This window comes from Myotis davidii, unplaced genomic scaffold, assembly GCF_000327345.1.
Source record: "Myotis davidii unplaced genomic scaffold, ASM32734v1 scaffold455, whole genome shotgun sequence".
NCBI lineage: Eukaryota > Metazoa > Chordata > Mammalia > Chiroptera > Vespertilionidae > Myotis > Myotis davidii.
The window spans coordinates 1,769,052-1,791,466 of record NW_006287459.1 but is presented as its reverse complement, the minus strand read 5'-3'; the positions used below and the strand labels follow the sequence as shown (position 1 = coordinate 1,791,466).

The 22,415-nt window shown below is 40.4% G+C and overlaps 1 protein-coding gene across 5 annotated transcripts in view; it reads right to left on the bottom strand.

Annotated features, from left to right (window-relative positions):
* The window catches only part of ATP10D (ATPase, class V, type 10D), a 75,695-nt gene that overhangs the window by 32,133 nt on the left and 21,147 nt on the right, over nt 1–22,415 (bottom strand). For 4 of the 5 annotated variants that reach the window (XM_006759251.1, XM_006759250.1, XM_006759249.1 and 1 more), the window contains 9 exons: nt 17,891–18,217; nt 16,814–17,008; nt 14,811–15,015; nt 12,522–12,607; nt 9,782–9,888; nt 9,372–9,503; nt 8,826–8,953; nt 8,455–8,707; nt 2,169–2,407 (listed from right to left, as the gene is read on the bottom strand). In XM_006759251.1, coding sequence (XP_006759314.1) covers nt 2,169–2,407; nt 8,455–8,707; nt 8,826–8,953; nt 9,372–9,503; nt 9,782–9,888; nt 12,522–12,607; nt 14,811–15,015; nt 16,814–17,008; nt 17,891–18,180 — 1,635 coding nt within the window. In that variant the 5' untranslated portion in view covers nt 18,181–18,217. Of the gene's footprint in view, nt 1–2,168; nt 2,408–8,454; nt 8,708–8,825; nt 8,954–9,371; nt 9,504–9,781; nt 9,889–12,521; nt 12,608–14,810; nt 15,016–16,813; nt 17,009–17,890; nt 18,218–22,415 lie in introns of those variants that run through there. The other variant, XM_006759253.1, reaches the window with a different exon arrangement.

Here is a 22,415-nt window from a genome sequence, read left to right as displayed (position 1 = left end):
TCAGATGAGTCAAATGAGGAACTTCAAATCAAGTTCACAAAAATGCCATTGTCTTCTAGGGGAGTCCTAGATGCAGTTGGCCGGCAAAGCATCCTGAACGCATGAAAGCCAGCCGAGGTGATTTAGGGGGAAAAGTAAAACATGGAGATAAGTGACATTAGACTCAGAAGACTGTGGCATGTACTCTATGCTTAGGAGTTTGGTGAGAACTAGCACAGGCTTAGTAAGAAGAGAGTACAGGTTGGAAATCATATGGGTTTGGGCTCAGGTTCTAGGTCCACTGCAGACTAGCTAGTGGCCTCAGGCAGCTTGCTTCACCCTCTGAGCTTCTGAATCATGGTCAGAATAATGCCTACCTCAGAGGGTGGCTGTATAAAGTAAAGGAGACAGTGGGTGGGATGAGACCAGCACAACAGAAACCCAAGTGATGCAATGTTCCTTTTCTTTCTTGAATGATACTCACCTTCACGTTGCCAGGCTCACAATGGGTTTTAAAGGTCCACGTTATCTGCTGTTACAAACCATTCTTAAATTTCCATCTAAATACTTGTACATCTGTTGTCCTGTGGTACCTGACTTAGCAAAATTTGAATCTTGTTGCAGACTGATGGAGTTCATAGGCTCTCATAGCCTGGGGGCTGTTCCTAAATGAGTTGCCCACATTTCCTCGTGCATCTCAAACATAGTAACCCTGAGCTGGGGACTGGCTGGGCCTCGGTACTCAGAGAACAGCCCTTCCCTAAAAGTCAGTAGAAGAGAGAAGTAAAGTTTGAGACTTCTCACTCCATGTTTAGTCAACCAAGGGATGCTTGGGAAACTTGTTGCATGATCTTTATCAGGGCCTCTGATTAAACCACCAGCTAGTGCCTGTCAGACTCCATGGGTTGGAGCAATACTCCCGGAGTATTAGGGGAAAAGTAAAATATGGAGATAAGTGACATTAGACTCAGAATGTTAGTACATAGTAAGCAAACAAAAGAAAACAAAACAAAAAACAAGCCCCCACACCAAACAAAGAGTTCCATACTGAAATACGTTGAAAAAAAATGTTTAAATGAAACAGGTTTCTTTATTGCAGCACTTTTCAGAGAGCTGACTGGGTACTGCGAATCTCCAAGAAGAGCCTGGTAGGAACAGGATTCTCAGATTTTATATTTCAGAGAGGTCTGTTCTATGGAACGCATCTGGGATTGAGTGAGAGATCTCGGAAGCTAATGATTTCATTGGACCAATGATCTCTACACTGACTAACAACTGGCTTCAGAACACAGAGATTACTGCATTCTGAAGTCGACCTCAGACTAATGAAAAGTTTGCAGCTTCTGTCTTTGTAACAAATGCTATTGATGTGAGTCAATCCAAATACCTCATTTGGGGAATCTGACGACTTGCATGACTGAGAGCCTGTGCCGCAACCATAATAAAAGGGCTGTTAGAGCTGGCCAAAGCTGGGCTCTGGTCAGCAAAGCTGTGTTTACAAAAAGGACTGTCAGAATAAATGTGAGAGCCCGGGCCAGTGTTTCTCAGTAATGTGAGCATCAGTCCGGGCACCAAGGGGTCACAGGTTTGATTCTCAGTCAAGGGCACGTACCTGGGTTGCAGGTTTGATCCTTGTCCTGCGGGAGGCAACCAATCAATGTGTCTTTCTCACATCTATGTTTTCCTGTCTCTCTCTTTCTTTTTCTCTTTCTCTCTCTCCCCCTCCCTTCCACTCTCTCTAAAAATCAATGGAAAAATATCTCCGGGTGAGAATTAACAATAAATAAAATAAAATAAAAAATAAGCTCTTGGCGGGCACCAATGATTTGCACATACTTACCTGTGTACAAGCTAACTCTGGTTAGCTTTCCTGAGAGTGAGCTACGGTCCTTACAGAAGGCAGCCTTCCTCAAGCTCAGACATGATTGGCCCTAATCAGAAATATTCCTTTTTTCCCCCCAGAAATGATATTTTCTCTCTCAACATGGAAGTTATCCCCCAAATTAGGAGGTTGTGATATTGTTTGTTTATATTTTTAATTATATGTATGGCACGCACACTAAATTGCAACTATGTGGTCGCTTCTCGGGTTGAAAAGACAACAGTATTTGGCTCTATTGTAATTATGAGGAGGTTCCGGCATTACTCATTACTGATGGACAAGAGTCAAGCCACACGTTCACACTTACGATGGGGCTACTGAAAGCAGCCTGTCTGGAATGAGGCGTTTCGCCGGCTCCTTCTCCACTTCCTAGAGCAGAGCAGCTCCCAGCAAGATGATTTGAGGATTTACTTCCCAAGAGCCTGTTATGAGCCATCCTGCAGTTGGGGGCCCTCGGTTTCGCCATATTGGCAAGGGAGCCACTGGGGGTGTCTGCAAGATCCTCATCTTCAGAGACAGCTTCCTGATAGGACTCTAACCTCTTGGCTGAGGGGTGAAAAAATCACACGGCGTCAGTACCTGAGAAGAACCACTTTCAAGTTGAATATGTCAGGCATTTACTTAAAACAGCTATTTCGTACCATCTCCTCCCTTTTCAAACCTGGCCTCCAACTGCCCCTCCCCCAATACCCTTAGGTAGTGAACTTACCTCATAGAGAAAAGGAGAAGCATTCAGTTAGGAACTCTCTTCTTTTCCCATCATTGAATCAACCAACCTATCTGCATCTGTACCCAAACTCTCTGTCTTCCTACTATGAATAAAGAATCAAATGCCAAACCCTCCACTCAAGCTCTCCATCCAACCCTCTGGCCTTCTCAAGGACTCCACCCTTAGAGTTCTCCACCCTTTCACCTACACCTATCTCTCCTCAACGAATCTCATGGCTTTCTGTCCCTGTCTCTCCACTGACACTGCTCTTGTCAAGGTCATTTAGAGCTTCCTGTTACCAAATCCAATGATCGCATCTGCCTGTATTTTATTTGAACTCTTAGCAATGTCCAACAGAGCTGACTATTTTCTCCTTGAAATGGCTCTTCCTGTTTCTCTGACACCATGTGTACCTATTTTTTCCTCCTACTTCAAAGGCTGTTCCTCCTTAGTTTCTCCAGCTGTCTTCTCTCCTCCCCAAGCCTCAAACACTGGGTTGCTGTGGAAGCTCCCTCCCTTCTCCACCTATAACCCTTTCTTGGCAATGTCATCTGGTCCCGTCTTTGAAATAGCATCTCTTTGCATATGACCTCCAAACCTATACCTTCAACTTTGACTTCTAATTGGAATCCAATTCTTCATATGATGCTTCCAGTTGGATGTCTAGGTTCTTCAGCAGATATCTGTATGGCTCCCTCCATTACTTTCCTCAAGTTTCTTAGATCCCCTTGTCAATGGAGATTTCCCAGATCTAACTACACTATATACTATAAATCTTATCCCAGCACTTACCATCATCTACACACTGTATATCTTATTTGCTTATATTTTTAATATAAACTCTGAAAGAGCAGATCATTTTATCTGCTTTGGATATCTCCAGAGCCCAAAGCAGTGGTTGAAAGATACTCAATAAACACTTGTTGAATAAATAAATGATAGATAACTTAAATTTGACATGTGAAAATAGAACTCCCCTATTCTTCTCCCTCAGACTTACTCTTTCTCTGTCTTCCCATCTTTGTAAACGGTACCTAACTATATAGTTACTTATGCCAAAAATGTAGGATTCTCCCTGATTCTTCTCTTCTTCCCCAGCCCCACTTGTCATATCATCACCAAGAACTGTCCTTTGTTCATCCAAAATACATCCCAAATATCTTGACTTCTCTCCATCTCCATTACCTTAGTCCAAGCCATCATCATCTCTCAACTGGACTAATGCAATAGCCTCATAACTGGTCTCCTTGTCCCTCAGCAATCCATTCCTCACATAGTAGCTAGAGTGACTTCCTAAAAGATAAACCAGATTGGATCACTCCCTGCACAAAACTCTCCAGTCACTTCACAGTTCACTCAGAGTAAAATCTGAATCCCTTTTCTTGACTTATGTAACTCAGAATTACCTGACATCCACTGACCTCTCTAGCTTTCTTGCCTCTCCTTCCACACGTTCACTAAAACCCCCTTCACTGGCCTTTCTTTTACTTTGAAAACTGGTAAGCTCATTTCAGCCTGAGGGCTAGACTAGCTGCCCCCTCACTGTAAGACTCTTGTCCCTGAACTTCAAGATCATGTAATTTAGATCTAGGCTCTAATGTCCCCCCTGAGAGAGGCCTTGCCCAGTCATCCAATCCAAAGTAGGCTTTCAACCATTCTATATCGTATCACCTCTTTTTAATTCTTTGCAAAGCACTTTTTGCTATTTAATATTTTTCTTGGTTTAAAAATTAATTTTTGTGACTATTTTCTCCAATAGAAGCCCCAGGAGAACAGGGGCCTTATCTGTCTTGTTTATGATTATGTCCAGTGTCCTGAATGCACAGTAAATAATCAACAAATATATGTGCTTGTTGGATTGCTAGTTGTCTGTATGCTGCTTAGTCCATGGACCAGATTTCTAAGTTTTAAAACATAAAATGGTCTTGTCAGATGTATTTATTTTAATTACATATGTGTAAGGAGTTATTTCCAAGAGGCCAAATTCTTTATGGTAATATCTCCTAGCCAATACTTTTGCTAGAAAATCCTGAAGGGTTAACTTGTTTTCATTTCAGCAAAAATAATGTCTCAGAATTAATAATATGTCTCCCCAGAATTAAGTTCTTGGGAGAACTGGCCTCTACCATCACCCCCTTCAGCATTCAGTGTGTGTGTGTGTGTGTGCGCGCGCATCCCCTTGTGTGTGGTGTGTACACGTGGACTAATTTTTAAGCCATTGCAAAGAAAGAGACCAGAAGTTCTAGATGTATCTGGTCAAGAAGTGCTCACAGGCAAAGTCAGCACCTTCTAGAAGTAGTCCAACACTCATGGTTCCCAAATAAGTATCTTATCAAGTATAGTTGTCAGGATGGCATTTGATTCCTAGGCAATGGGTATCTTCTCTGCATGAGGAGCTGCAGAAGAGAAGCACCACTGGGCAGCAGCATGCATGTTCAGGGACTGGGTGGGAGAAGGCTGGTGTTAGCCCTCTTAAATGTTGCAGATATAAATTTAAAAATGCTACCAATACAAAAACGAAGGCAGTACCTGCCACCATGTATTCTATGAAAAACTAGTGACCCGGTGCACGGATTCGTGCACATTGAAAGGAAATTAATTAGAAGATGGCCAGCGGGGCAAGACAGGGAGAGATGGGCTGGACATGCCGTGGAACCAACCTCCCGTGGTCCCTCCCCAGTGTCTGCAGAGTGAGCAGGGTCCCTCTGGCAGGTGGGGTCCCTCGACCTGGCTTGTGGGGATTGGGCTGAAACTGGCTCTCCAATATCCCCTGAGGGGTCCTGGAGTGCAAGAGGGCACTCTGCAAAGTTGCTATCGTACAGGATGTAGAACCCAAATGCAAGTGTGCAGTAAACCAGATTCAGGGTCCACAGTGCTTCAGTGACAACATAACCCACAGCCAAAGGTGGAACTGTGCAGCCCTGGGAAGAATTAGGCTTCCTCCTCTCTGGTTTCAGGGTGCATCACCTGAAAACCTCCACTGCCAAGTCACTGCAGCTCGGCAGCTCCTGCATTAAGTGTCTGCCCCCTAGTGGTCAGTGTGCATCACAGTGACCGGTTGGACGGTAGGAGGGACACTTAACATATTAGCCTTTTATATATATAGATTACTGCTGCAAAATACCAGATTATGATCTGATTGAGACCAAGGATGTGAAAGCCATGTTGAAGTTCTCTCTCCTCTCATCTCATGTGGAGGAGGAGTGCTCTCAAGTACAGAAGGTCCTTTCACAAGCATTGGGCTCCTTGGCGTTGGTGACGGATGGACCCAAGATGGGGCTTTTTTGTTTTGTTTTTTAATATATTTTATCGATTTTTTTACAGAGAGGGAGGGAGAGGAATAGAGAGTTAGAAACATCAATGAGAGAGAAACATCGGTCAGCTGCCTCCTGCACACCCCCTACTGGGGATGTGCCCGCAACCAAGGTACATGCCCCTGACTGGAATCGAACCTGGGACTCTTCAGTCCACAGGCCGACGCTCTAGCCACTGAGCCAAACTGGTCAGGGCAAATTACAGGAATTCTTACATGCAATATAGAGTAACCACTAAAAGAATAAGGAGATATGGAAAGGGAGTCATGATAAGGTCTTAAGAAAAATGGGTATAAAACTAAAAGCACACTGTGATGCCACTTTTGTTTAAAAAACACAGTAATGTGTGCATGAAAAACAAACTCAAAAGAAATGCACTAAAATGTTATAATGGTCCACTCTGTTTAGAAAGGGTTACTGATGACTTAAAATGTTTCCTCTTTTGGCCCAGCCAGCATAGCTTAGTGGTTGAGCATCGACCTATAAACCAGGAGGTCAGAGTTTGATACACAGTCAGGGCACATGCCCAGGTTGTGGGCTCGATCCCCAGTGTGGGGAATGCAGGAGGAGCCAATCAATGATTCGCTCCCATCACTGATGTTTTTATCTCTCTCTCCCTCTCCCTCCCTCTCTGAAATTAATAAAAATATATTTTAGAAATATTTTTATCTTTTGGCTTATCTGAATTTTCTATAACATTGCCTCTGTAATAAAAGATACAATAAAAAAGATGAGACATAATGCAGAGTATCATTATATTCAATATGACTAGCTATTTTTTTAACATTTAGATAGTGATTGTCATAAATACTCAACATTTTATCTCTCACACTCACAAGTAACAATAAAAACAGGCTTAAAAATACATGTCCCTAGGAGAAAAAAAGTATCATATATATATATATATTTAATTTTGGGTAAGGTGAGATGTCTAAGTTTAACACTATTGGCAGAAATCATGATAGTCATAATCTTACTAATATTCATAATAATTGACAAAAATATTTAATAAAAATGTAAAACTTCTAACAAGAAGAGACTTCTTAAAGTAACAGTAATAGACTGTGGTAGGCAGAATTCTATGACAGCCCCCAAAGTTCACCTTGTAGACACCTTGTGAGAATGACGGGATCTCACTTCCATGATAACAGTATGTTTTAGGGCACAGGTAGAGGGCATTTGAAGGTGTGGTCTAGTTCCTCATCAGCTGACTTTGAGTTAATGTAAAAGAAGGCTATCCAGGTGGATCTGATCTCATCAGGTGAGCCCTTTAAAGGAGGTGTCAGTACTTCCCTGAAGAAGACAGATTCAAAGCTAGAGGGTCTGCCACTGACCAGGAAGAAGCGAACTGCCATGCTGAGTTCAGCTGCCTCTAGGAGCTCAGAATGGCCCAGGCTGAGAGCCAGCAGAAAAGCAGGACCAGGGCCCTATAACCTCAAGACACAATTCTGCCAAGAAAAGCAGTGAATTGAGACCAGGCTCCTGAGCCTCAGATAAGATCATAGCCCCAGCTGACAAGTAGATTTCAGTGTGGTGAGAGAACCCAAGAGACTCTTGACCCACAGAAACCATGAGATTGTATAGTTGTGCTGTTTTAAGCCACTAAGTTTGTGGCAATTAGTTACACAGCAACAGAAAATCAATACACTGATAAATCATGAACCAGGAAAATACTTGCTACATGTAGAAGGAAGGTACAATATTAGGGTTGATAACCAGATTATTTAACACTTGGTTTAATCTAAGTGCACAAACGAAGATGGACACTGGCCACAGACCACGTAGTTCAGCTCATCTTGCTTATTCTTAAACTAGAGGCCTGGTGCATGAAAATTTGTGCACTGGAGGGGTGCCCTCAGCCTGGCCTGCCCTCTCTCACAGTTTGGGAGCCCTCAGGGGATGTCCTACTGATGGCTTAGATCCACTCCCCCCTGCCCGTGGGGAGTGGGCCTAAGCCACAGTCTGGCCTCCCTCTGCAGGAGGCGACCAGGCCGATCAGGGGAAGGCACCGCCCCCATCATCCCCGCTGCTTCTGCCACTGCCAGCCATCGCGGCTGCTGGCCCTCCTTGGCTCTCACAGCTGCTGTGGCTTTGTTCAGAAGGATGTCCGGAAGACATCCTGTCTATCCGGTCTAATTAGCATATTACCCTCTTATTAGTATAGACTAGGTGTTCTTAACCAAGAATCAATAAATACCAACAGGCTGAATGTTGGAATTAGGGGGGAGCCCGTAGCCCCTTTGAAAATATTTTCAAAATACTTCTTAGGAATATGGTTTCTATTCTCATTAGATTCTCAAAAGCATTTATAATGCAATAGCATTGTCACATCTACAACCTCAACCTTCCACTTCTATTGGTAATGCACTTTCCTTTAAAAGAAACCATGGCAGCAGACTCCTGGACTTTGACCTACTACCTTCTGAATGGATGACAATTAAGCTTAATGCCCATTTGGATGACTTAAGTACCCAGTGCTTAAATATGGCACTTCTATGCTAGAATTATCAAACCATTAAGTGGGTGTAAAATGATCAATGTTAAGGTTATCATAGACACCCAACACTCACCATTTTCTTCATGACAGTAATCGAAGCCTGCCACACTACATCTTCGAAAAACCATCTTATTCTCAGTGAGGGTTCCTGTCTTATCAGAAAAGAGGTACTGAATCTGCCCAAGATCCTCCGTGATGTTCAGGGCTCGGCACTGGATAGTAGAATCCATTTTCTCATTGTAGAAATCCACATCACTTTGAATAAAATATATCTGTCCAAGCTTCACAACTTCAATGGAAACATAGAGAGAAATGGGAATCAAGACCTAAAAAGAACCAAACAATTTAAAAAATGTTAAAGGGGAAAAAAAGGTTGAGTAACTAAATATAGCTGAATAAGTGGCAAAGGTCTTACAATTCTATGATAAGCTCAACAGAAATTACCTGTAACAAAATGATCATGGTCCAAAACATGTAGAATCCTGCCAACACTGGTGATATGACATGCCCATCAGGCTCAGGGATATGAAAAAGGGGTATGTTTTCATATCTACTCAACCAGATTCCATGACCTTTCAAAAAATACACAGATATCAAATGGATGCTACATATATATTATTCAAATATAGAACTTTATTTCTAAAAAAAACAGGGATGAAGTATTTACTTTGTTGAACACCAATGATTTGTTTTTTAAACAAATTCAAATTTAAATTCAAAATTCTACACATTCTCTTGTCTCTGTCCCTCTCTACTTAGATCCCTTCCCTGGTTCCAAGTACTGTTTCATGTATAACTGAGTATAACTAACATCAGTGCTTTTCAGGCCAAAGAATGAGATTAGGATTTGGGAGGGGGGTGGGGGGGCGGAATTGCTGGCAAAAAAAACCTTCCTTACAGAAGTCAGATATTCATAAATTTTTGAAAGTGAATGCTTTTAAATGAATATCTTGCTGAAAAGATGTCTGCAAATAATGAAATTTTACCTACCCAAGGCACCGGTTAAACACATTATAAGCAAAAGCAGAACACACCAGAGGACATCTGTGTTCGCTCTTCTTTCCAATTTGCTGCGCTTATACCTGGGACCGCTGTTGTTCAGCATTGCTTTGGTTTCATGGCCTGTGTAAGTTAACACAATATGTCAGAGAATGTGCATATTAAAGCCGGGCAGCAAATATCGTATTTTAAAACCTCTCTGGCAGATAATTTCATAACAAGTAGGTACATCATAAATATTGTTAATTTAGTTTGCTTTTGTAATCCATTTAGAAAAACAGAGACCAATGATTAAGCTTATCAAGACAAAATTTCCTCTCTGCCTCTGAAGGCTACGTTTCGAGTGAATGGAAAACACTAACTTGTAGAAGAGCACAAAGGAGACAATGGTGAGAACCAACCTGCATAAACCACGATGCCCACAACGGCCTCTGTGTTTCTAATGGTGCATCCTCTAAGCAATAAATTTTCTTTACCAAGACCCACACGTTCTTTGTTGGCATGTTCTCTGTAAGAAAGACAGCATATAGGTTCATTTTTAAATAGCAAAAGCGGGGTTGTAAAAATCAAAATCATGGTTTTGCGTTTTCTCGATTCGAGTACTAAGGTAGGCAGTTCACAGGAAAGTTTTCAAAGCTCTGGCCCATTTGCTTTTGCTATCTCAGTGTTGCCTGCTTTGGCTGGGGAAAAGATGCAACAGTTTCTAAATACCATTGTTTTCTAGTATTCAGATTACACAGTGGGTGTATGTTTAATTTTCTAGGAAACTTCCAAACTGTTTTTACAAAGTAATTGTACCATTTGACATTCCTACCAGCAGTATGAGTGTTCCCATCCCTCTATAACCTCACCTCCATTTGTTATAGTTGTTCTTTGTAATGTTAACATTGGTGCTCTGTGGTTTTAACTTAGATCTTTTCACACAAATATTTGTCATCCATGTATCTTCTTTGCTGAAGTGTCCATTCAAATTTTTTGACCACTTTAAGGATTGTAGTGTTTGTATTCTTATTACTGAGTTTTGAGATGTCTTTATATATTTTGAATGTAAATCCTATCTCATATATATATATATCTACATTGAAAATATTTTCTTCCACTCTGTGACATTTTCATTAACAGTGTCATTTGAAGAGAAAAAGTTTTTAAATTTGATAAAGTTCTTTTATTTTTTGCTTTTGTGGATTCTACTTTAGTCTTGTAGCTAAGAAATATTTGCCTAACCCAAGGTACTGAAGATTGACCCTATGTTTTCTTCTAGGAATTTTATAATTTTAGGTTTACATTTAAGGATAGGACCCTTTTTTAAGTAATTTTTTTAATGATGAGAAGTATAAATTGTAATTTATTTTTTTAAATACAGATATTCAATTGCTACAGCATCATCTATTAAAAAAAACTAACCTTTCTTTACTAAATTGCTTTTGCATCTTTATCAAATACCATGTGTCCATAAATGTCTGTGTTACTTTCTGAACTTCATAATATTTACCATTGATCTATTGGTCAATTTTTATGCCAAAATGACACTGGCTTGATTATTGTACCTTTCTAATAAGTCTTGAAATCTGATGGTGTTAGCTTTCCAACTTTCTTCTTTTTCAAAGTTGTTTTAGTTAATATAGGTCCTTTGCATCTCCATATAAATGTTTAGAATAAACATGTTAATGTCTAAAAAACACTGCTGGAATTTTTACTGAGATTACACAAAATCTATAAAACTATTTGGGGCAAACTGACATGAAAACATTGAGTTAATGCATGAATAACACATGTCTCTACTTTAAATTTAGGTCTTTATATTTTTAAAATTTCCATCTATTTGCTCATTGCTAGTATACAGAAATACAATTGAATTTTTTTATATTGCTTTTTTGTTTCCTACAACATTGTTAAATCCACTTATTATTTCATGTAGCTTTTTTTTATAGATTTTTATCAGCTTTTCTACAAAGACCATCACACCATTTGTGAATAAAAGTTTTACTTCTTTAATATTTTATGTCTTTTTTTTCCTTTTTTTATCTGACTGCACTAGCTAAAATCTCCAGTTCTAGTTTGAAAAAAAATGGTTAAGTGAATATCTATGTCTTGTTCCTGATCTTAGGGAGAGAGCATTTACATAGTCTATTACCATTAAGTATGATGCTAACTATAGGTTCTTAAGTGCCCTATTTCCAGTTTGCAAGAACAAAAGTTAAATTTTGTCAAATACTTTTTATACATCTATGAAATGATACTTTTCTACATCTATGAAATGATCACCGGGACTTGCCTTTTTAATTTGTTAATTATGGTTTCTTAATATGGTGAATCACATAGTTTGATTTTCAAATGCGAAACCTGGTCATGATGTATTATCCTTTTTATATATTGTTGGATGTGATTTGCTATAATTTTGTTAGAATTTTTGCACATATGGTTCATGAGGGATAGTGGCCTTTCTTTAAATGTTTTTGAATGATTTTGGAATCCGGGTAATGGTATAAGGATAATTCTGGTCTCAGAAAATGAGTTGGGAACTTTTCTCTACCATTTTATCACAAGATTACCCCTATGAAGTAGGCCAAATTGTCTCCTTTTAAAAATAAAGAAACTAAAAGAGTAAATAACTTGGCTCAGAGCATAAAGCACTTAGTGGCATAAGACAGGCATGAAATTAGGCAAGACCCCAAATTCTAGCTGCTCATGCAAAAGGGATGTGGACACCACAAGAAGCCTCCAGAATGAACACTGTCATCATTCTTCTTCTCGATGTGTTTCCAAGTCATTGGCTAACTCTTGCCAACCTGACTGTCCGTGTGCTCCTCTAACTGCAGGACCGTCCTATCATGTCACTTCAGCTGTCAGTTCTGTCCAAACACCTCCTTCCAAACAACTAGCATGTCTTGGGCTTAATGTGGAGCTTATGTAAGAGATTCTTGCACCACTGAGATTCTAGGATGAGCTGAAGAACAAGGTTTTTTTGTTATTTTAAAAATATACATAGGTAAATATTTACCAAATGTATAAGTTGTCTAAACATATTGACCATGAGTGATTTAACTTGGATATAAGTACATAAAGTTTAACCTCGCGTTAAATATAATTGCAACACACAGTTCCACTCACAGCCACAAAGGTAAGCCACGTATCACTCACAGGAAGCCGCGGAACCTGCTGAGGTCATTGTTTGGACTTTCACATTCTATCCGACTGGAGAATTTCTCAGGATCGACTTCAGAGTCCTAAAACATACATTTATACGCATTATTTTACATCGTAAAACAAGAAGGATTCAAGGGTAAGCCCTTAAGATTTAAGTATTTCTCCCGTCACCATTTCTTAAGGTAAAACTAAGGCTTCCTTGCCACAAAGTTTATGTTACAAATTGCCCAAATGAAGAAAAGTATAGGCATAATTATGAATGAATAAATTGGATCAGGATGGTCCTAGAGCATTAATAGACATAGGCAGGCAATAGGAATGTCCAAATCATGGACTGGAATCCATGCAGGACTCTACAGAAGAGAGCTTCTACTCATATAGTAAACACTTTTATCTAGAAGGCACTGAAAAGATGAAAACACCGTTGTTGTTCTTCGACCATATATAGGTGTTTTCTGATGGTAAATGTGTATGTGAAGACTTTGAGCACATATGCATTTGATCCCAGCAAATTTTATTTAAAATTTAAAAAGTGAGCTAGACATCAATATCTTACAAAATACTCTAATGGAGAAAACAGTAATTTTAGAATGTTTTATAAAACCAATAAGCAAAGTTTTACCAATCCATACCTTTATAGACATAGGTATGGATTCACTAAGAACCATCCAAGCCAACCCTATCACATTTCCTTTTTTATTTTTACGAGGCTTTATGGCTAACAAAAAATGCTATTGATACAGCTCGTGAAATATTAATATATATGGAAAATGTGAGTTATGATCATATAATTTGATTTGCTAATAATATTTTTGAGTTCTTTTGATGCACTGGAATCTATATTATGCACTTTAAATATATTAATTAACCATATGTATGCCATAAGTGTCTATAGACACAAGCGACGGACCTTTTTTAATTAAATTCAAAATATCGTGGCAGTTAACTGGTTAATTTCTTCTTCCTAGCCCCATGTGGTACTATAATTAGGTCTAATTAATAGATGAAGAGAGCAAGACACAAAGAGGGTCAATAATTTGCTAAAGGTCTCAAAACAAGACAAAATTTAGAGCCAGGATTACAATTGAGGTCATGGAATGTCAGAGTGCTCACCCTTAATTGAATCCAAAGTGTGTTGATTAATTACCTGGCATCATTCTCAAAGTAGATATTTAGTGGTATGTAATAGAATTCCAAGTTGTACGAGACTTTTACAAATATCTCAGGTACAGAAATGCTTATGAAAGTGACAATGACAATAAGTTCAGCGGTCTCTCAATCACAGAGGATCTAAATACATAGGTTGAAAGATGGGCCCAATCTGACATCAGGTGTTGAAATTTACTAAAGATAGGGGTATTTATTCTTTGGCTAACATATTTTCTGGCTTACAAGTATAAGATGAAGAAAATCTGACCCAATAGTGGTTCATTTAAAAGAAGACAACTACATTTTAAAATACTTCATCTCAAGTGCTTCTAAAGAAAGGGAAGGAAAACCACTATTTAGACATTTTGTACGATGCTTTTACATATATTACTTCACTTGAGTCCCACAGCATTTTAAGATAAAGAAACTGATGCATAAAGTATGTCCGTGAGTTGCTCAAAGTCTCATTGTGATTAAATGGCAGAGTTGGAATTCATTCAAACTCATGCTAATGAATACAACTTCAAAGTTCTTGATTCACTCACCACAGCCTGTCAAAGGTAAGCTCTGTGGCAGGAGAAGCTACAAAAGTCTTAAAAGGCCTTGGTATATACGTAACTATAGATTTTTAGGAACAATAATGTATTTATGTCTCCAGTTTTAATAGCATAAAGTCTATGCTTAAGAAATACAAATTAGAAGGTGGTTGTTTCCATTACAAAATAATTTCCCAAATTACAAAATAATTCTTTTAAAATTAAATTTATTGGGATGACATTGGTCAATAAAATTATATGGGTTTCAAGTATAAAAGTCTATGATTCATCATTTGTATATTGCATTGTTTGCCCACCACCCAAAGTCAAAATAATCCTGTTAGGTGCCTTTAATTCAGTTCCAAAAAATATATGATTGCCCAACTGAAATGCTTGAACTCCAAAGTCATTATATCCTATTACCTACAAAATATAGTATACGTCCACTGCTATTGGAGCTGTATTAAGCCTTCTGGGATTGTATTTTTTAATGGTAAAAATAAAATTTAAAATCTCTTTATCTGTACATGCGACAGTAAGCTTAGTCATTTTCTAAAAAGAAAATGTTAATGTCACCAACTGCCGACATGTTATTTACCTGCTCTGCATATCCCCGAACCACCTGCCTCTGTTTTAAATTGCTTTCTCCATCAAGCCCAGAAGTCTCAATATGACAGATCCCATCTGGATCCGTGGAAAAGAGTAAGACCATATCTGCAGGAATGACCTCGTTACAAGAAAGGCGAATGAAGTCCCCAACAGTAACATCTTTCCAGCAGCAATCAAGGTATTTTTTTTCTTTCCTAAAATTAAAAAAAAAAGCAAAGTTTATAAAGAATATCTAGCTAAAAACATATACAATAGTTTTTTAAGCTTCACTATATAATTCAAAGCATGTTCAAAGTATTAGAATGAATTTTAATCCATTAAATGCTAAAAGGAAAGCCACAGAATTATAAAACCTAAATTTCACAACTTACTTTACCTGAAATTTTAGTTATTAGCTACTAAAACACATTTTTCAGCTCCTTTTTTTTCCTGTGAGATTTTTAACCATTAAGTTATTTGAGCATAAATCTGGAATAAAATTAAAATTACTATTTGATGGGTTTATTCATACATGAAGTGATTTCTGCATCTACCCTGTGGTCAAGGGGTCAAGGATCCAGAAGTGCACAAGGCACAACATCTGCTCTCAGAGAGCTCCCATGTGGCAGAAAGGAAGGGTAATTAAACACAAATGAAATAAATACCTAGGTACAACATTAAAAAAAGCATTATACCACCATATTAACAGCTCTACTTATTTATATATATTTATGCTAAGTGTCCTTCTCACTGTCTGACCGGTTGCTATGATGTGCACTGACCACCAGGGGGAAGATGCTCAATGCAGGAGCTGCCATGACACTCACTGGCCATTTACAGAGAAATGGCACCACAGACCTGGCGCCCACAACACAACACTTGGCTTCCCCCAAGTGGGACACAGGCCCTGCCACCACCCCAGAGCGACAGTCCACCAAATCACAGCCGACGCTCCTAAGACCCCATGGCCAGCTCGGAAACGGTCACTGTAGGCGCCGGGTAATGACATCACAGTTTAACCAAATGTCTGTGAAGCGTTTTCCCATGCATCTCATTTGATCCTCACAGAAGTCCTGAAGTGGGATAGGAGACTCAGTGGAATCCTATTTTCTTTTCATAAGCAAGACAACGGAGATTTAGAAAAAGCTTGACCCAACTGAAAAGAGTAAGAAATGGTGGACCTTGAAAATGACTTCAGGTTTTTTCACTGCACAGACTATAGTCAAACACTGCTTGCTGCAGTTAAACATTTTATACATTTCTATTATAGAGAAAGGGTGAACAGTGATATTAAAATATTTCTTCTAATTAATTTCCTTTCAATGTGCACAAATTTGTGTACTGGACCACTAGTCATTTAATAAAAATACTGGTTAACACAGTCCTAAACTGTTGCTGCAGTGGAAAGGTTTTATTACCCTCTTTTGTGCCCCCAAAGAACATTTTCCTCCATTTTACAGAATCCCTTTTCTCCATAGACAGCTCTTGTCTTCTCTTTTGCATATTCCATCTCGTTCTCCATATCCATTCATATTTTTCATACCCCAACCTCTTCTAATTACCCTCTTTTGTGCCCCCAAAGAACATTTTCCTCCATTTTACAGAATCCCTTTCTCCACAAACAGCTCTTGTCTTCTCTTTTTCATATTCCATCTTGTTCTCCATATCCATTCATATTTTTTATACCCCAACCTCTTCTGATCCCAAATGGTATCATCTAGGATTAAAACCTATCTGCTTGCTTTCCCTCTGATGGTTTTAAGTTTTATTCTTTCAGTTTCACTTAGAAGTTATAGAGGCTTGTGTCCTGGGTTGACAACGTCTCATACACTTTTGTTTTCCTATGAATTAAATTCACTGTAGGTCTTTAATACATATGAGTTGAAAATATCACCACCACCACCACAACCACAAAAAAGGTCCTGGTCACACCTACGGGGGGGAAAAAGTAACAATCTGCAAGTTTCTAAATGATACATGTGTATTCCCGAGGACAGCTCCTGTTACACTTACCGACTGTAAACTTTGGTTAATAAGTTGTTGATCTGCTTGTCAATTTTGTATTTCCGGTAATCTTCCAAGCCGTCTTTTATTGCGATAATTGTGAGGACCACCACCAGAGGCAGCATCGTAATTTCCTTTTGAAAGGCCTCTACCAAAGGCACCCAGTTCAGGACCACTAGAAACAGGAAATACAAATTGGCGGCTCTGCAAACAAACACGCACAGGGAGGTGTTAACAGATCACATAAACGCCTAAAGCAAACAGAGGCGAAAAAACCTCCCGGTGTTTTCTTACAAGTGTTTATTAGCTGATTTTAGGTGCTACAGAATGAAGAACTAGCAAAATCTAAAAGACCTGAACCAACAATTTATTACTCCTGTGAGCATCTAGCTCGAGGCATACTTTAATAAATGAGAGATAGTATGTATTAAATATGTAACAGTAAATATTGGAGTGTGACCGTCTTGAGTCGTGTGACACATGATATAAAGCATAATAGGAAATACTATTTTCTCTCCAAAAGTTCAAAAACTGAGAGGAAATTCAGTGATGTGGGTTATAAAAATAACTTGTTAAATGATGCAACCATCTACCCTTCAGAAATTAATTTGTATGGGCAAACCTTACATCCAAACAAGGTTCAAAATAAGTAGAAAAGCTTGAGAGGTTTTTTTTTTCCCCTTGAGACCAAATTTCTGCTTTGATGTTATTCAGAACCACTTTTTCAGGAACTTCCTCCATTCCTCCATCTTATAGATTTAAAAACTCCTCCACTGGCTCACAAGGTAAATTCAAGTGGCCCTTTACCTTAAAGCAGTGGTTCTCAACCTTCCTAACGCCACGACCCTTTAATACAGTTCCTCATGTTGTGGTGACCCCCAACCATAAAATTATTTTTGTTGCTACTTCATAACTGTAATTTTGCTACTGTAAACAATATGTAATCATATGTGTGTTTTCCGATGGTCTTAGGCGACCCCCGTGAAAGGGTCATTCGACCCCCAAAGGGGTCGCGACCCACAGGTTGAGAACCACTGATCTAGCATGACAAAAACAATCAGTTATGTTTCCCCAAACTAAAAGTACCTGTGAAATTGCTCAAATAAATTTCTTGGCACAAAATTCAGAAGCGTGTACTTTGTCGTTCGTATTCGGTTATTCACGTAGGTTCCAGAGAACTTCTCGTACTCTTCCTTGAAGGGCTGGAGGTGGGGGACCACAACCCGGTGCCTGCCTGCCAGTCTGGGGGTCTGAGAGGACTTGCTCCCGCAGGCAAGCAGCGAGGAATAGCTGTATGGTCTCTCATCCTCGCCCCTGTTCGGACCGCCCATCAGCCGCTGCCAGTGGTATCGGGCCCACTGAACAGGCTCAGTCATGTCCAAAATGCGGTGAGATCCAGGTTGGGTAGGTGATCTGGCAAAACAAACAAAAACCCACTAAAACACTCCTCATAAGCTTCTGGAAAGTCTTAAAGAGTAGTAAGGATAGTAAAGCTAAGATTTTTTTTCTATACCAAATAAATACTATATGACCCAACGGTTCAAGGTATAGATGGGAAAGTAAGACCAGAATTGACAGCTCCATCTGTAACCAAAAGTCTTCATTAAATAAAGGATACTCCTTCTCATGAGCTGACCTGATCACCTAAGAAACAAGAGGCAGCATCTAGAATGCCATGCCATAATTAAAGCAAATAATTTAGGCCAAATGCACACAAGTCTCTTAATTTATCCAATCATGAGTTTTCTCTTCTTTGAATTGAGAATGCCACACATGTCAGACAACGTTGTGAAGATTAAATGAATACCTTGTAAAGCACCCAGCATAAAACTCGATTTAAGTAGCCATTAAACCCTTTCTATGAAGATTACAAAAATGGCCACAAGTCTTTCCTTCCCTCATGCACACCCCTTCACCCAGCAAGTTGGGGAGTCTCTCTACTCATTGAATCTGGACTTGACCACGTGCTTTGCTTGGCTAATGAAACACTAGTGAACGTGACATGAGTAGAGGTTTCAAATGTGCTTGCTCGGGGGACTCCCACTCCTCTTGAGAACCCTGTGGCTACTACCATGTGCTGAGCCCAAGCTAGTCTACTAGATGTGAGTGCACATGACCCACTTACCACCTTTGTTCCTGTTAATATGTGGGCGAGGCCACTGGCCACCAGCTGGCCACTAACATGAGTGTGCCCAGATGACACAATCTAGAACAGAGCTGAACAGAGTTCAACCCAAGAAACTGTGAGTTAGTAAAAGTTACATCACCAACTTTAGGGTGGTTTGTAATAAAACAAAATCTAACTCATATATCCTTATCTAATAAAAGAGAAACATGGTAATTGGCGTACGACCACTACCCTTCCCATTGGCTAATCAGGGCGATATGCAAATTAACTGTCAGCCAAGATGGCAGCCAGCGGCCAGGCAGCTTGAAATTAACATGGGGCTTGCTTGCTTCAGTGACGGAGGACTCCAACATTCCCTGCATGCCGCTGCAAGCCTCTGAGCCTGCAGTTTGAACATTGTAACAAATATAGAAGCTAAAAAAACCCCAGAAACCTGCTTTAGTCTGGGGCTTCAGCCAGCAGAATAGCAACATTGTATGCAAAGGCCAGAAACCTACTTTCAGCAGCAGAGGCCTAAGAACTGGAGCCAATCCTGAAAGCTAAAGCTGGCCCAGAATAAACAAAGAAAAAAAAAAAAGAAAAAAAGGAACGGTTGGGAGCTTCAGTCACCCCCAGCCTGAAAACAGCCCTCAGCCGCTCACCCAGACTGGCCAGGCACCCCAGTGGGGACCCCCACCCTGATCCAGGACACCCTTCAGGGCAAACCAGCCAGCCCACACCCGTGCACCAGGCCACTATTCTATATAGTAAAAGGGTAATATGCCTCCCAGCACTGGGATCAGCAGAGCCGCGAGGCCTCCCGGCACCGGGATCAGCGTGACGGGGGGCAGCGCCCAAACCCCCTGATCGCCCTGCAGCTCAGTGTGTGACAGGGGGCGGGGCCACAACCCCCTGACCGGCCCTGCTCTGTGCCTGATAGGGTGGAGTTCCCCAATCCCCTGATCGCCTTGCAGCTCTGTGTGTGACAGTGGCGGCGCCCCAACCCCCTGATTGGCCCTGCTCTGTGCGTGATAGGGGGTGGCGCCGCAACATCCCCATCGACCCTGCCTTGAGTGTGACAGGGGGCGGTGCCCCAACTCCCCAATTGGCCCTGCTCTGAGCCCGACCAGGGGCTGCACCTAGGGGTTGGGCCTGCCCTCTTCCACCCAGAGCAGGCCTAAGCCAGCAGGCCGTTATCTCCTGAGGAGTCCCAGACTGTGAGAGGGCACAGGCCGGGCTGAGGGACCCCCCTGTCCCCCGAGTGCACAAATTTTTGTGCACCGGGCCTCTAGTGTGTGTGTGTGTGTGTGTGTGTGTGTATGAGTTATATGATATGTATATATATGTATATATATATGTATACACACACACACACACACACACACTAGAGGCCTGGTGTACAAAATTCTCGCAGCCCAGGAGTCCTCAGGGGATGTCTGACTGACAGCTTAGGCCCACTCCCCATAGGAGCGCAGTGACCATCAGGGGGAAGCTCCTGCATTGAGCATCTGCCCCCTGGTGTTCAGTGTGCATCATAGCAACCCGTCATTAGCCATTCGGTCGATTTGCATATTAGCCTTTTATTATATAGAATATTTTTATTGATTTCAGAGAGGAAGGGAGAGGGAGAGAGAGAGACAGAAACATCAACAATGAGAGAAAATCATTGATTGGCTGCCTCTTACACACACACCCCTGGAGATTAAAATTTAACTCTTATATAATCTCTTCCTTATTTCCAAGTTTTTCTTATTTTCCAAGAATTCAGCCCTGCCTGGAATGTAAGCTCATTAATTGGGGACAGGGGGAGAAAGCTAGCATTATTAAGAGTACACTATATTACAAGCACTTCGCAAAGCACTTTACATGCATTGTCTTACTTAATATTAACATCAATCTGATAACACAGCTATTATTTCTATTTTGCAAAAAAGGAAATGGGCTTACAGGAGTTAAGTAACTTGCTGAAATTCATATGGTTAGTAAGGCTGATTCAAACCAAATCTTTCTAACTCAACAGTTTCTGCTTGTAACTGTCCATGTGTCTCATGTATCTTCACATCCAGAGTAGCTGGCACTTAGTAGATGCCCAATGAAAGTTCCTTGGGTAGCTAACAAGCATGTCAGCAAATGAGCAATGTGTGGAGGGCAGGGTCTGGGGGCCTTGGTTTCTATCCTTGCTCTATCACTCCCATTGCATGTACTTATCATCTTGGATTGGAGCTCACCTCTGGAGATTCTAATTTAGTAAATCTGTGGGCGTGTTCTGGTCATCTAAACTGTTAACAAGACTCCCCAGACTAATCTGACTCAGATGGCCTACAACTGCACCTAGAGAAAATTGAGGTCATGGGCTAGAAACTATACTAGGCTAGAAATACAGACATGATTCAGTCCTAGATCCCCTTTTGCAGGAGCTCAGGGTCTAGGCGAGGTGACAGGCATGTATATACATAAATGCACCCGAGGTGCAGAATAGTGTTCAAGGCACTGATGTAGTTTGGGCAAATTCTTTAAGCGTCTTCCTTCCTAAACTACATTCTAAGTTTAAACCATCTCTATTGATTCTTTTCTCTACAGTGTTATATTAATCAGGAATTAATAGTTTCCCCCTAAGAACATGAAAATTGTATCTAGCTTTCATGGATCTGAAATCATAAGTCATTACCTAGAAGCATTAGAAGATTTGGCCCAATTATATTCTAGTAGTTAGTGAATCCACGTTTTTAACAATCCATTCTTGTTAATACGTTTGCTTATGATACACTGGTTTTTAAGCAATCCAAGAGATTAATTAGATAGAATTACTTCATCACTGCATTTATACACAAGTTAAATTACAAATAATAATTTTCTAAAATCCCATCAGATCTTTAAAAGTTATATGCTCTAAAGCAAAATATTAAAAAAAAAATGAGCAGAAAGTTACTTTTAATGGGAAAAATGCAATAGCTTCCAAGTGTGTGTATTTGGATATTGGACCCACAATACAGGATAGGCAAAAGTAGGTTTACAGTTGTGAGTATGCAAAACAGAGTGTATTCTTGTATTATTATTATTTATTAATAATTATATTATTTTCCACATGAACAACTGTAAACTTACTTTTGCCCCACACTGTACATAGCCTTTATTATTCGTGAGAGAAAATATCCTTAAAGTCAGTCTTACCAGTTTTATACTAATACTAGAGGCCCAGTGCACAAAAATTTGATTTGTGCACTCGGGGGTAGGGAGGTCCCTCAGCCCGGCCTGTGCCCTTTCGCAGTCTGGGACCCCTCAGGGGTGACCACTTGCTGGCTTAGGCCTGCTCCCCAGGGGATTGGGCCTAAGATGGCAATCAGACATCCCTCTAGCAGCCCGGCAGCCCTCGGGGGATGTCCACTTGCCAGCAGGAAGCAGGCCTAAACTGCAGTTGGACATCCTTAGTGCTGCTGAGGAGGCATGAGAGGCTCCCACCACCACCGCTGTACTGGCAGCCATCAGCGGGGCTTATGGCTGAGG